Below are 16,480 nucleotides of genomic sequence, written 5' to 3'. Positions count from 1 at the left end.
AGTTAGAAGAATGTAGTTTTAAATTTTCTTTTTTAAATTCTAAAAAACAAAGTATTCTACAAAGTATAACAATTATAAAAAAAAATAAAACAAAACATTAATTCATGTTCATTTTTCTTTAAAAAAAAAAGCTTCTCAGAATTGCAGATTTAAAAAACAAACAATAACAAAGCGTTAAAAATATTATTTTTGCCCGTAAGGGTTAATTTGTTTTACTTAGCTTGTACTTCGGAGTCACAAAGAATAAAATAGCTTGAAGTAAATCTCCAAGCTCATATCTCCCAAGTTTCTGTTTTATTTTTCAATTTTGGTCAAGGATTCATGTCACTATTTCTTTCATAATTCTGAAAACTTTCAAAATCAATACTCTAAACCATCGATTATTGTAGATTCCATCTAGGTAGCAATTATACTGGGATTGAAAAAGGAATTCGAAAGAGAATAACAGCGAATATCCATTTGTTTCTAAGTGGGTACTTTTATCTCCAAAAATTGAAACGTAAGTAAATTACTCAAGATTTTATTGAAGTAATCTTCAGTATTCTATGTAAGTTCTTGGCCCGGTGCTATCTGATAGATTCACTTTTTCTTTTTGGTCTAGTTGGATGGACCCTAGAGATATGTTACTTGAAGTCCAGTCTGTAGCAGCTGCTTTAAATGCGTTAAAAGGCAGCTGAGAGTTCGACTATTGCAGGCATAATTTTTACAATACTTCGTGTAACATAATCTTTCTGAAGGTATTTCTTGTATATAGATTTGTATATCAAAGAATTCGAAGACAATGCTTGAATTAAATAGCTTAATAATATCATCTAATTAAATATAATTAGGGTAATTCAATATGTCTTAGGCAGCCTAGGTTAGGAAAAACCATAGTTGCTTAAAGTACTAATTTAAGATAGGGAGAAAATACTTACAGTCTACCTTGTTTTACTCATTATTAATAAATAATGAGGATTTTATCCGTGGTAGCATGCAACACTGACCGGTTCTGGACATTCATCTATCTATCATCAGATGTTTGGTGTTAATCAATCTCACTTTCACTACGTTTCCAACTTCGTAGTTTGAAGGATGTCTTGTTCTCTACACTATACTGATAAAATCAATCTCTGATATATTGTAGATGAAAGTCCAAAACTTGTCGAGGATAAAAAAAAAACCAGTGACATTCAGCACTAAATATTTTCAATAAAATAATAAAACTTACTCGCTGCTTGCAGTGCTTGCAATTTCTGTGGTGTCACTTCAGTAACTCTGGACCATCGTCTGATTTCTGGTTGAAATGTCCAGTTCTCACTAAGCGCACACTGATCTTCTTCATCAGAATCATCACCTCCTCGCTGAAAATCAAATGGACGTTTAGAATATAATAGAAGCCATTTGCACTACTATGACTAGAATTTGTTGCAAACTTCTAAAGTTTGTCAATTAGACTAGTTTTGTATTTTAAATGAATTGTTTGCAAGAAAATTTTAGAAAGTATTGAAAATGTGATTCTTAGTCTGATAAGAGTCACATAATGTTTATTTTGCTACATGTTAAGATAGCATACAAGTTCGTGCTCATATCTGCTTCCAGCTAACTTTGAAATGAAGCGTAGAAAATTTTAAGACCAAAAGAGAATTTAGTCGGTAGTTAGTTCTTGATCAAGCTTTGTGACGTTTTATTCACTAGTTTTTACTACAAAATTTAGTCAAATATTTATACACAGTATGAAATTATTGAAAGTTAACAAAAATTTAAGGGCCTTTTCATTGAAATCCATAACAAGCGGTCAGGTAAGAGATTTTCGAACTTTATTATTTTCAAAGAATTTATTCATCTGTTTCTGTTTTCCTTAAAAACAAAAATAATTCCTAGAATATTTAAGCAATACATTTAATAAGAGAAAAATAACCTAAGGATTGGGTGAAATATTACTTAGTAGTAACCGTTAATTACAGTTTTGTTCTAATTGTACCGAACTATTTTCTACACCTACCTGGACCCTAATTGTGAACAGACACAAAGGCTAATCATTGTCTTCACAATAACTCTACACAAACAAACCATTCTTTTTCAACAATGTAAGTAGGGTATTAATGTGCCTGAATATGTCCTCAATTTTTTATTAAACAATTTAGAAAAGATTGAGGCAAAGAACCCTAGAAGAATAGAAGGTATTGAAATCTTTTCTAGTTACAAAAGAGCTGAAATCATACCGATTTCGTTGTTTTTACTATTTACTAAAACTTAATTCAGGACCCAGCAATTAGATAAGAAAATGTTTTTCTGTCGTTACTCATTTATACTTTTAATAGAGTAACAATAGTCTGAACACCAAGAAATTTATGGAGGGTAAAAAATAGAATCTTTGACTCATTTTATTAAGCCAGATTCTAATAAGTGCTAATATTACAGTCACTTAATTCTGTACCGCTTGATCTATTTGTTTAATTTGTTCTTTTTGTCCGATTCAACTACGTTTACAGGAGCCATCTAACAATTCCAGACAGGCTGGAAAAGACGTTTTTTCCTATTTAAACTTCAAAAATTTCAACTTTGAAGCTCCCTGTTTCGAGTTACTGAGTACACTTTAAATTCCTCGCTTACTCTCTGTTTGTTAGTCTTTATTTATACATAAATTATGGGAGCTTTTGATCAATTTGAACCTCCAACATTTAAACTTCTGTATCACACAAACTATTATAACTAAAAAATTGCCATTTATACCAGTTAATAATCTTTCTCTACAGTTTAGTAAAGAATTCATTTAAATATGAATAATACGAAAAAAGACAAAGGTAAAGGTTTGCAATTTGATCGAATTTTGAAATTTGAATGAAACTTCTAAAATGTAACCTTCCACATCTCATTACCTATTATAGTAGAATATTGCAATTTATACCAGTTATAGAGCTAACATTTCTCTACGATTCGGTAAAGAGTTCATTGAAATCTGAACAATACGAAGAGAGATATGAATGTTTGAAGTTTGAACGAATTTGAAAGCCTCCACAATTTAATGATCTATATCATATTAACTATCTCCTTAACGAAGGTTACAGTTACAAACTTAAGTATAAGGGTTGATTAACCCTTATACTCTTAACTGGAGAGATCTTTTTAAAGAATGTTTATAGATTCAGTCCCCAAAGAATCCTCAAAAACAATTTACTTGGTAAAACGTTTCGAATAAAATAGGAAGATATTTGATCGTAAATAGCAAAATTAAACTGCGAATACAGTACTTATCTCAAGAGAAGTAAGAAAAAGTAAACTGCAATTACAGTACTTCACCCTAAATTGCAAAGAGAAATTAAAATTAAAATACGCACGATTGCCATACTTTCTCTTAATAAGGTGTAAGAGCAGCACGTCGCTTTAATATTGCGTAGGAGAGCCCTAACCTTTTCATCCTTTCAAATTTTATCAATACCCATATTGATATAATATGGGATGAGTTATTAGCAATAATTCTGGAGGGGGCCTTACATACATGGGGCTAACTCCTTTCCCATTCGATGTATAGCGTTAAAACCCTCCAAAGGCACATCTACATAAAATTCTGAATCGAATGACACCTCATTCATGAAAATCGGTTAGCGCGTTTAGGCGCTACGTTGTCTACAAAATAAAGGTAACAACAGCAAGGACAATTTTTGAAAATGACGTTTTTGCTCATTTTCAGCAACTTTTCACCTCGAAATCTATTAGATCTGGATTGATGGAAAAAAATTACACTAATAAAGAAGGATTGGCCCTATATTATGAAGAAAATGTGGAAATTTTATCTTTCTTAGAAAAAGAGAAAAAAATTGAGAAAGTTGGGTGTATTTCAAAGTTATGCTTTTTCTGGTGCAGTTTTTGACGATCAACCCTTATACAACTGTTCTACCGGACAGTTTTAATTAAACCTGTAATTCAATAAAGAGGCATTTCGGTAGACTGATTTTACCCAAAAGCTTCTCCTGTTGGGTCAGACCTAAACTAAACATAAAATTTGAACTTTCTACGATAATTCATTTCTGAATCACATCTGGCGACAGGCAGATTAACAAACAAAAAGACAGTCAGATCTACTATACATACATATATGTAGACACAAACAAAACCATCTTTTTCTTTGTTTTTCTTTCTTATTGTGATGTTTTCTTTACAGACTGATGATGATGACTCTTGTTAAGTATGTTTCTTGGAATTATATTGAAGCCGTTTTTTCAGTTTAAATCCATTTAAGGTTCATACAGACGTTTCAGACCACCCCATATGTTTCAAGAAATAAAAAAATTAAATCACAAAAAAATGGCTACAATATAATTCCCAGAGCTACATATTTTTAAAATCCACTATTTTGGACTCGGGGGCCACCTCCAAAAGAAATATTTTCTGGTAACACATGTCTTCGCTAATTAAAAAAGAAAAAATTGCAATACTTTCCTCACCGAGGTAGTTTAGTTATGGGAAATTTAAAAATGTATATTTAAAGAAAAACTTCTCTTCTTCGAGACTAACAAGAGCATCCTTTAGATTTACATTTTAAATACATCAAGTGAACATATATTTCACATGGCAACGTACTCCTGGGATCGTGTTGTATAAAACAATTGAATGCGACAAGTTCCCTTGAAGGTCAGAGATATCTGGGAGAGTAAAATGTCAGAATGAGAATTAGAAGTCTAGAGGGGGGCTGTAAAAGTTTTATAACCATGATATCATTACAACCGGCTGGGTGATAAATTTGCTAACTCAAAAAATTAGAGTAAAATATCGTTTACTTTTTTACCAATAATATACACTTCAACCTGCCATTCACGCTGAGAAATTAGATTGGACACTTACTACTTTTGGATTTAAATTTAAATTTTTGGTTTTTGCTTGTTTTGTTTTTTTAATTTATAGAACTTTAACATCTGGCAGTGATGCCCAGAGACTACTCTACCGACCACCGGCCGGTGTTCTCTCGTTTTAGATCACTGTCTATCTCCGGGCAGCTAACTACGGTTACAATATACGCATCTTCCTTCTCTTTCCTAAAACATACCCATTCTCCTTTCAAAGGAAGCTTCCAATAAAGCCCACAATGGAATCCGGAACGTATATAAATATACAGAAACTGTTCTTAAAAAACTTATTTCTTGGCCATTGCTGAATTAATCTTCTTATTATAAAACAAATTTATTGGTCCCAAGAGAAATAAAATCTTTTAGAAAAGAATTCCTAGTAGAAGTGTCAGGAAAAAACGAAAATTAATAAAACAAAATTAAAACCATCAATCTTGGAAAGAAAAATAGAAATCCGGAGCAATAAATGGTTAAATAATTAATATTGAAAATTTCAATGACGTAGCCACGCACCTGAGATTCAAGTTCAAAAAATGTAATGTAGGAACGTTCTGTAGCTACAGCTTATGTAATCGGACAGTAGCCGCATTCAAATCCTGAGTTACATGAATGTAATACTAAGTAATAAATTTGCAGGTTAATACACTACTTAATTTCTTATTGTGGCCTTAACTGAAGAACTTAGATAATGAAATGAAAAAATCTTCTTATTTATCCTCTGGAGTTCTAAATCAAAAAGAGTTAAAAGTCGGCCAAAAATTTGAGAAGTAATTAGATAACCTCCAACCTATCGTGTACAAGAATGCAGCTCAGATAAAAATGTTTAAGACAACGTTCTAATTGGCAAATTATACTACTCTAGTCCAGGATAAACGTTGTATTTTAGCACTTACATCAAACTAGCAATTCTCAGAGCGTTTATTTCTTTAAAAATCGTAAACGCTAGTCCTTAGATAATCGTAAAAAAAAGCGGTAGCGAGTCTAATATATTACATGTAAAAATGAAATTATTGCCTGAGATTTCGCAAAGGTTAAGAATACTTTTTAAAGTTCATACTTTTTGTTTAGGAAGAACGAAAAAAATCATTTTTTCCAAACGCACTATTCATAATTTATTCATGAGACTGAAACGCATAAAAATAAATATTTACAACGGACTTTCTCAAAAACAGAAAGGCCTGCAAAATACAAAATTGTGATTTTTCAAACTTTCACCGGGGCAAGTATACCAATATTTTAAACTAAACTAGCAATTCTTTGTAATAAACAAGTGGGTGCTGCAATTCTAATATAAATGCATATTAGGAACTGGCATTTTCATTTTTATTTCTCTGTCAAAATAAAACTAAAAAAGGTTAAAAATATTTTATTATAAAGAAAAAATATAGTTAAATTATGTACAGACTTTTATTGAAGTGACTTTAATGAAATGCCGCATTTTATTTGTCTATACAACTTTTATAGTGTTACTTCAAATTCTAAAATAGGGCATAGAAACTAAAACTTTAGCAAAGTAATCTACAGGATGTCTATATCTATGTCACAACCATGTTAATAATATTATTTAGCAAAATATCTGGTCAGAAGCGCCTTTACACGGTTGATTTGATCAGTCATTAGCAGGTATCTCATTGTTAGAATGTATTTGGATTTCCATTCATTTTCAGAGACAGGTTCATGTAGACAATATGATTTCCACTAAGTTTCTGTCATTCACTTCACTTGCTTAAGCTTTGTTCACGTGAAAGGGAATCCCTAGACAAAACTGACGAACATATCTCAGACGACGCAATGAAAATCTGAAAATAGTATAATAAAACATACTAAGATATAATTCGCGGATCCAATGTCAAATCAAAAGTTTGGAATGCCATTTATTCAGAATTTATTTTTCAACATTTTACGGAAGCTAAAAAATACGTCAGTATTTTCATTTTTCTTTTTAGAACAAGTATACAATAGCATTTAACATTTTATTCTTAAAAGTTGCAATTCACTTCTGAAAACCCATAATAGGGGTAGGTTTTTGAACTGTTCCTCTAGACACTAGATTTACTTTTAAAGGGCTACTAAGTTCATTTGAGAATTATTTTAAAACAGAAGGAGTACAGAAATAACCAGCAAAGTTTGGCGAAGTAGGTTTTTGTGAATATTATGAAAATGTGGATCCTTATAAATATGCAAAGAGGTATGAAACAAAAAACGAAAATCAATGCAACGAGGTAGATGTTTTTTGGTATTGTTTTGGTTTCCCGGTCTTGGTTTGTATTTATTGGATAAATTTCTGAGTTTATTATGCTGATATTGGTTAATATGTATTGGTATATTGTATAATACAATGTATTGGTTAATATTCTTCTTAGTACGCTATGTCTGGTGGTAAAATGTAAAGCTAGCCTGTAAAAAATAGGCAATAATTCACTTTTTGAAAATAAGATTCTATAGCTGCAAATCCAACAAAACACACAAAAAAAAGTAGTACGTCACAAAATATTGTATTGTTAAAACTTGTGAACTCAAATCCAATATTGCTAAAACTGGTGAACTCAAATCCATTATTGCTAACACTGGTGAACTCAAATCTAATATCGTTGAAACTGATGAATTCAAATCCAATATTGCTGAAATTGGTGTACTCAAATCTAATATTGCTAAAACTGGTTAACTGAAATCTAATCAAATGTATGTCGTAAGTGCTCACCTAATCTCTAGAATATTGTTCTTTAATTTAAGAGAGAAATTAAAATCACAAACTGATTTATCAACAAGCAGTTAACTGTCTGTGGTGCAATCAAAAGCAAAGCGTAATTGTATTTTAAAATATTAAAAGAATAAATAAAATGTCATAATAAGAAATGTCTTTGCCCGCTTGTACTCGAAGAATAAATTAAGAAATAAAAGTTGGAAACGAATAATATAAATTATAGATTGTGTAAGACATAGAATTGTGTAAGAGAATCTGTAACCAAATATGGATAATGAAGAATGAAGTTGGTGCAGTTTTTTTTAGCTCAGACAGGTTGGTAGTGCACTGCACGAAACCTGGCGCATTGGTTTAAACCGCAGCACCAGTCCTACTAATATTTTTATCTAAGGTTCTAAAATCAGGAGTAAATATTTTTTTATCAAATTAATTATGTAGTTCTTACGATTGTTGTGTTAGTGTATCTGAAAGTTTGCAAACAGCTTTTACATATACGAATATTTTTATTTCCTTTTATTGAAATTCGCAATACAAACACAAATCGTGGTGAATGTAAAATGAAAATATAACATCAGGTTTTTTCCAATTGAAATCTTTTCAACTTATTTTAATTTATTTTCAACAGATTAGGTGAAAGTAGATGTCGCAGAGCATTGAATGAATGAGATGATAAATAGGATGAGATGTGCTCATCTTGTAGGAGAGCAACTATAAGATAGATTCTAAAAAATAAATGCAACTATTGAATAATTACAGAAAAGCAAGCTATAAAAGTGGAGTTTCGAGCAGAGTGAGACTGCTGACTCGTAGAATAGACGATTCGTAATGAATTATTTAAGTGCCTGCTAGCAAGTTTACTTTCTTGAAGGCGGAGATGTCAACATATGATGTCTTCTCTAATTATCTTCACTCTGCTTCTTAAAGACAACTATTTATTACAGTAGTAAAGCGCTTTTGTCTTACGGCTATAAAAGAAAAAGTAGAGAGTAGCGGCGTTTTGAACTTTTTAATGGCGACCAAGAAACAGCTAGGAAACGTTGGACCAGCCTTCCTCCCGGTCTAAGCGGAAACAGATCCGTTTGGGGCATTATAAGTGTAACAGATTTGAGGCATGCCTCGGCCGAAACATAGATGAATTTCGTAAATTGATACTTTTCGTTTGAATGGCATTGTCAGCTCAGTGAGCATCTGAAAAAGATGGGTCTAGAACGTGATGGCACATTTCGATTTTGTGGAAACTCTAGTATACCTCCTAATTGAATGCGATGCCATTATTCTAGTAAGATTCAGACATCTGGGCAATTACCACGTGTTGGAGGGATATATATAACCCTCTCCGATCCTGGGATTTATCCGATATCTGAATTGGAAGGTGCTGTTATAGAGGATCGCCTAAAGACAAATGAAATGGGGCATAATAGATCTTAAAGCTATCCCGATAAAACATTTTTGATGTCAATAAACAAAAATTGGAAAATGGTGCCTTGATGTACAAGATAGTTGTGTAAGAGTTAGGTCGCAAGGAATTCTTGTGGTCTTAGAGAATGCGGCGGCTTCCAGGGCAGTTCAACAGTTGAAAAGACGAATCAGTATCATTGTGGGAAGTAATGAAAGATTGTTTTTGAGTGGAAAGGGATTTCCGTTGTAGAGTGTAAAAGGAGCCCGAATAGAATGTGTCCGAGCTGGCCCAGACAAGCGAAAAGAAGCAAAGTATAAATATTACACAGAAGCATGCTATTTTTTTTTTTTTATAAAAACCAAATTTCAATTATTTGAATTAATACTTTATTCGCAATTTAAATTAATGTTGCATGCATTATTTGTAGGCAGTTTCAAATAAATATTGCAGTTAATAGACATTGCTTTACTGTTTCTGCTAAAAGCCGGTTGATGGTTTAAATAATGAAAGACAAAATAGAGAAGAATGTAAATATGTCGGCAGATAAAAGCGGTAGAATATTAGTCGCTTGAAAATAGCATATCTTGTTATATAATTAAACATATTTCAGTTTTCACAAAAGGAAATTTAATGGTTATGGTTTTTCTTCTAGTGTTTAAAAATAACAAACCAGTAAAAAGAGCTAAAAGTTATTTCCATATAATCAGTTAACATTAACATAGCAGCAAATGTGGTATTAATTAACAAGATAAGTAAAAAAGAGGGTTAAACAAATTAAAATAAATCGAGAATAAAAAGTATGCAGAGTACAACACTAATTGAATTCCAACTAATTTAAGGCTGTTGTTTAGGGACTAACGAAAGAAATTAATCTCAACTAGACTAAAAAAGAGAAACAAATTGTATAAATTGCAGTTATAGAAAACTAATTAAAATAATTCTTATTGGGGCAGATCACCTAATTTAAAAAAGAAGAAGTGGTTTTTATCAAACTTTAATAAAGAGTTAAATTGTTTTGATTCTCTGGAAGCCGTCGAAATAATGGTCTGTAATCAACAGAATCCAAAATATCCACTTTCTGCGCCCGTTTATTTCCTGTATTGGAGAACAAAGAAATTCAAAATAATGGCCAATGAGTAATTTGAAGGATTGATTTGAATAGATAGGGAATCATCCTTTACTACAGTACATACAGAGATAATAATAATAAAATATTTAATAATTCAAAAAATATTACAATAATATGAAACATAAAAACAAAACACAAATAATGCATGGAATTTACTCCGTCTGCATGAGTTGCAATAAAATGAAACATTTTAACCAAAAAATTATACCTAAATGTTTAAATTAAAAAGAAACAAAAATTCTGTCAGAACTAAAAAGTAAATTTTATAATTGGAGATAATCTCAATAAAAGTTGTACCTTTGAATGTACATATGAAAAATTTCAATGATGTGGATTTTATCTTCGATAGATAAACAAATACGTTTACGTTTAGCACCAGTTTTCTTAACGGATTCCATTGCGTAAGTGAAATAAAAATTCGACCGAAAGGGGGCAAACGAAAGATGTTTTCTGTAGGACGAACTGATTAACACTGAAGACTAGCTTGAGATTAGGCTGCTCTCTGGGAAGATTAAAATAATGCCGGTAATTATCCATAAAAATATAACATATAACCGTGAAGTCGAAAATCAACGATTTACGACACGTAAATCCCATGGTCTTTTGTAAGACCGTGGTAAATCCCAAGAAATTCAGTGCTAATTGCACCATATTTTGGGTTTTTACACACATACATACGTACATAATGATCCTTCAAGAAAATCAGGTATAAAAGAGTTGCAGCCACGCCTAAAATTATGTTACATCGGAAGACAAAAAATTTTCCTGTCGCCACTGAAAATAAACTTTTGTTTCGGCGCCGATCCAGGTGTACTTATGAAGACTCAACATGATCCCGGTTAATCCGAATCCCGGTTAAACGAGGGCCGGTTAATCGAGGTTGTACTGTAATCTATTTTTTTTAGGGCCTATCTACCAAATTAGATACCACTAATGGGGAGCGGACATTTATACTTCGCTATTAACGTTTTACGAGTAAATAGAAAGTAGCTGCTCGCTGGGCTCGAATTGGCGATCTCCACAGGAGTCCAAAAAAACTCATCACCACTAAAACTAAACCGCCACTATCAGTAAAATGTTTGTAAACCTGAGTAAAACAGAAACACAAGTTATGAGTATCTGAAACTGTAAAGGCTACCCATTCAGAGTAACAAACTTATTCATTTCTGTTATGCTAATAATTCACTATGAAGTCTCGCTGGAAACCAGCTTTAGAACTGCCTTAAAATTCGAATAATATTTGTTAAAACCATTTTTTAAACTTAGTGTATAGCTAAACAATAGCAGTCCCAGTCATCACCGCGTCCAGAAATCGTAAATGCTTCTGTTCCAGATCAAACAAGTAGTGCACATTCTAGTGTCCGAATCAGTTCTTTCTATAAACCTCTTAGCCTCTCCAATTCTCTCCGTCATTACTTTTTAATAATCTGGACACTACATCGCTTCGAGGTTGGGCAGACAGGATGTATTTTGGGAGAAAGTGTTTAGTGGCAAGGATTTTTGTAACAGAAGTGGATTAACCTAGTATTTTAGAATATATTACTATTTCTTAGGTTACAATTAATTATTATTTTGTAGTTATAGGCCACTTTTAGGACAAATAAAAAGTTGCGGCACCCTCCACTGAAAGAAAAGAAGGCACATCTTTTGCAGGAAGAAAATGAAAGAGAGCGAGTTAGATGAGCAAGAAGTGGGCCTCAAGATAAAATGGCACATGATCTTGACTCCAGCCTGAGGCTAGATGTATCTGTCCTAGTCGACTATTCTGATCTAGAAAGATTTCTATCTATAAAAATACGAAGAGCGTGTTTTCACTTTCATACTTGGTCTATAAAAAATATACAGATTTTTAACTCCAAAATTATATTTAATAAGATGGTTTGCCTATTTTTTTAAAAACAGATTATTAGGTCAGAGCCAAAAATAAATAAAAAAGTTTTGGAATTTAGGTATCCCTCAAGCAAGAAAGAAAAAAATAGTTTATCAGTATTTTTTTAAACTTCCTTCAAGTTTAGTTTTTCACAATTGCAAAATAAATTCTTTAACCAAACTCTGTTTTACCTTTATTATTTTAAATTTCTTTAGAATAAGAAATGAAAGACCCTGCCTCTTCTTTAAATTTCTCTAGTTCAAATCAATCAATTGTAACTTTTCTCTGCATTATATCTTTGAACTAGTTTTAGGTTTGTTTTTTTTAATGCGAGAAAAATCTTCAGTGTTTTTCCATCAGTAGGTTTGCGTTTGCGTGAAACGCAGTATCTCCAAGATTAAATATTGCAGGAAGTAACAACTGATAATAAAATTGCAGCCCAAAATTGAGCTCTGAAGAATCACAATTTTCTTAAAAATGACTCTAACATTTTTCTTAAAACGTCCAACTGGCAGCACATTTTTTTTTCTAGACAAATGGTTTTATGTGGATTCTTGAGCTGATGGTATTTGTGATGCTGATTTTAAGATAACCATCAGATCTAAATTTACCTTAGGAAGAACTCAGTACACGTTCTTTACTACATATTTTTGAATCGCAATTAGTTAAAAGAGCCTGAGTTACTATTATTGGTTACTTTATTAAGCACTTTTCGGCATAATATTAAATATAAACAGTTTTTTGTGAGATCTCAAAAATTTCACTCCTTGGTCTGATTCCCTAAATTGCGATTTATTTATTCGAAGTTGAGGGACACTAAATGTTAATAGAAAATTTGGTATTTGTTTAGGTTTTCGGTTTATAAGGAGTTCCTCAGAACTAAGGATACACCAAATGCTTTATTGGGTTTTACTTTTAATTAGATCTACCCAGGATACACCTCATCCAGTTGGATCCTATTGTATTGGAGGTTTTCTCGGACGTCTATCCTCTTGTTATGACGTCCTGCCTTTACTTTTCCTCCAACTGCTTCCCATGTAAACATACTCCTGTTTCTTACTCGACCTTCCGTTTGATGCTACCACCACCCAATCTCGATGCCTTCAACATTTTTCTTAAAAAACTGAATAGCCTTAGATTATTGTGAATTGCATTTCTGCATGCTTAACTCCATCTTTCTGAGGTGCACTTGATTTTACATTTTGAATACCTCGAGCAATCCATTCTTTGCTAGTATGGAACATTTCCTCGCTTCATTCATCTTTATAAGGGCTTAAAAAAGAATAGCCCAAAGAAAAGCATCGTAAAGCCTTTTTCAGTTCCAAAAAAATAACTCTGAATCCCCTAAATTTAATTATTTTTTTCTCCGAAGCTTCATTGGGGTCAAACTTCTTAAAGCCACGTTTTTTGTGTTGAATAGCAAATAAAAATAAAACTTCCATAAAATGCAATAAAAATACAGATAAATCTATGGTAATTTTTTCACCAGATTTTTTGTACTATGTCTTATTTAGTTCAAATTATGTTTCTTAAATTCCACTTTTACAGAAAACAAGGAATTGATTTCCAGTCCAAAAGATGTAGAATAAAAAAAAAGACCAAGAAAACGTAATTCATTGAATTTTCATTTAAAAATAATGGTTCATTCTTTGCAAAAATATAGATAATAAAGTAATTAGTTACAAAACAGTAGCAATAAAATGGTTTCCTTTAAAAGAATCCATTCATTGAAATGAATCATTCATTGCGGTATGAATATTTGCTTAGTTACCATCCATGAGTAGATTAATGCATCGTTCGCGCAATAATTCATTCTCCACATAATTACGTTTTTTTTTTAATGATTATGTCACTGGGACATTTTTAATAAGTAAAAAAATTAGTTTCATTTAAACCAAATAAACTTACATTAACACCTTTCGGTTATTATGCTCTCTATCCCACTTCTCTCCTCATCCCTTCACGGACCACTCAAGATCTACCTTCCAAGCTATATCTCATCAAACAGCCTGATTTGCTTCAAAAACCCGATCACCCTGTTTATCTGAGCTGGATCATTCCTAAGGGTCTCCGCAATGTCGTTTTGAATATTATTACTCCGTCGAGCCTGTTCATAGGACGGGCATTCAGCAATGACATGCTGCACTGAAAGGCAGCTGTTACAGGCGTTGCACAACGGGGTAGGCTCGCCACACTTCAGGTAACCATGCTTTAGCCGGGTATGACCAATTCGCAGCCGAGCCACTACTACCTCCTCTCTTCTAATTGACCTGTATGCTGAGTCCCAGGCGTGCACAGGTTTCTTAATTGCTCTTAGTTTATTGTCCGTTACTGACGTCCACTCGCGCTGCCAGCTACGCTTTACATGCTCTTTTGCCACACGACTTATATCAACTGGCATGTTCCTTTCTATATTTGCTGTCATGCTAGCGGCCTCTTTTGCGGCTAAATCCGCGTGTATATTGCCTTGTATCCCTGAATGGCCCGGAATCCATATAAAGCACACATTAATCTCTTCCACTCTCAAGTTAAAAAGTAATGTGTGTATATCTTGGATTATAGGGTGTTTGCAATAAATATGTTGCAACGATAGTAAAGAGCTTATAGAATCGGAGCAAACTGCAACTTTACCCCGGATTCCTCCTATAATACTTAGTGCCATGTAAATAGCGTAAAGTTCTGCAACATATATGCTGCTTGTCGACTGTAACCCAAACTTATATTTTCTATTTTGAACAACGACTGCAGCCCCACAGCCTATTTCATTTTTAGATCCGTCAGTATACAAAACCTGGACAAATTGCCCTCTACTTAATATTTCTTGAAAGTATTGCTTATATTCTAGTTCGGAGGTCGTGCTTCTTGGATATCTCAAGAGTGATTGGTTCTGTTTCTTGCATTATGTAGTAATTTAAGACACTGCTGTAGCCGAATTATTTGTTTGTTTGTTTTTTGGAATCTACCGCCAAAAATAATTGTTTTTACTGTCGTAATTCTATTTTTAAAAAAAGAAATCACTGCGTTTTTTGCATTTTTAAAATCTTTTCGAACAGTTTATAACAATTTATTTTTGTAAATAGGATGATTTAGAGCAGTAAAATTTGTTACAAACTACTTTTCAAAACTTCAAGAAATGATACTAAAAATTAAATAGTTTTGAGACTAAAACCCAAAAAGATATACAAAGTCATTTTACAAGCTGTAGTTTATGTCTTAAAAACTATTGTGGTACTCGGTTCGAATCCTAATCTAGGTCTACGATTTTATTCAATTTAATACTAGAAATTAATGGTAAACTATGTTAGCTAGCTACTAATTAGATAGTTGAACGTGTTAAGCCCTCTGCAAAATAGGAATTACTTTTTTTTTTTACTTAGATTTCGAAAAAACATTTTCGAAAAGAACTTTACGTTGTTTTGATAAAAAAAATTCAACAAAGATGTCCTAGAAAAAAGAAGAAAGCCAACAAGGAAAAGAAACTAAAATTTACTGCAGTTTCCAAAAGATATCTGTAACGGCATCTCCCCTACGAATGACATGAGTGGAATGTAAAAAGGTATCCCATAAACTACACAACAACAATACAAAATTTACCTGCGAAAAAATGTCCTCTACTTACTTGCTGGATCCACCCTAACGGGGTCCAGTTTTATATTCTGACTCGGGTGCAGGTGACAAATAGATCGGTTCTTACAATATATGGAATTTCCCTTTTAATGAATAGTTTTACAGTTTGCATACCCAAAAATAGAGCAGTCTTAAGGTGAAATTATAAATATTAAGAATTGAGAAAATGCGATTTTCGAAAAGATTTTGAATATGTCCATGAGAATTCGGTCAATAAGTCGAACGATTTTTTGCAGTTTAGTTAAATTTATTGTCTTAGCCACCTGAAATAATTTTAAAATAATAAATAAATGTTGGACTGGATTATATAAATATTATAAATAAACATATAGTAATAGCAAAATGGAGAATTAATTAAAAGAATATTTTACAAATATTAATTTGGAATAATGTAATAATATAAATAGTAAATATCATCATTTATTATATGTCTATAATAAAAACAAAATTATGTATTAAGCATAATAAAATGTAATATTTATTATTGTAAGCTTATTTAAAGTGTAAATAGAATTTGAGATTTTGAATAAAAATAGTTTGATGACATTAAATTGAAACCAAATTAGCACAAATAAATTCTATCGAACATATAAAGTATTTTCAAGTCCTGTAACTTAGTGAATTCTTACTTCAAAATCTACAGAAGAGGAGACTCTGTGGATTTTCAAGAGTGTACACTCTTGTTAGAAGAGTAATGAAGACAGTGCCTTTTTATTGATCTCGAAAGTTATTACTGTTCTGTTTTTTTACGGACTTACTCTTTTGCTGAGAGACTTCAGGGCGTCATCAAGGAGGCCTTCTGGGAGAATTGTGCGGAGACAGTGATAACATCTAACAGGAAAGTAGGCTGGTGGAATAACCAGCTGAAGGAGCTCCGCAGTAAAGTTAGGAAACTGTTCAATGTAGCTAAAAGAAGGGGTACATG

The 16,480-nt window shown here is 32.2% G+C and overlaps 1 protein-coding gene across 3 annotated transcripts in view; it reads right to left on the bottom strand.

Moving 5' to 3' along the window:
- cv-c (RhoGTPase activating protein) overlaps window positions 1-16,480 on the bottom strand; it is a 512,238-nt gene that overhangs the window by 14,259 nt on the left and 481,499 nt on the right. For all 3 annotated transcript variants that reach the window (XM_074134447.1, XM_074134439.1, XM_074134458.1), the window contains one exon: window positions 1,211-1,343. In XM_074134447.1, the coding sequence (XP_073990548.1) occupies window positions 1,211-1,343 (133 nt within the window). The remainder of the gene's footprint in view (window positions 1-1,210; window positions 1,344-16,480) is intronic.

This window comes from Rhodnius prolixus, unplaced genomic scaffold (assembly GCF_049639745.1).
Source record: "Rhodnius prolixus isolate KJV_2025 unplaced genomic scaffold, Rpr scaffold_1, whole genome shotgun sequence".
Taxonomy (NCBI): domain Eukaryota; kingdom Metazoa; phylum Arthropoda; class Insecta; order Hemiptera; family Reduviidae; genus Rhodnius; species Rhodnius prolixus.
The sequence above is the reverse complement of the archived record's forward strand: the minus strand, read 5'-3'. Positions and strand labels throughout refer to the sequence as shown.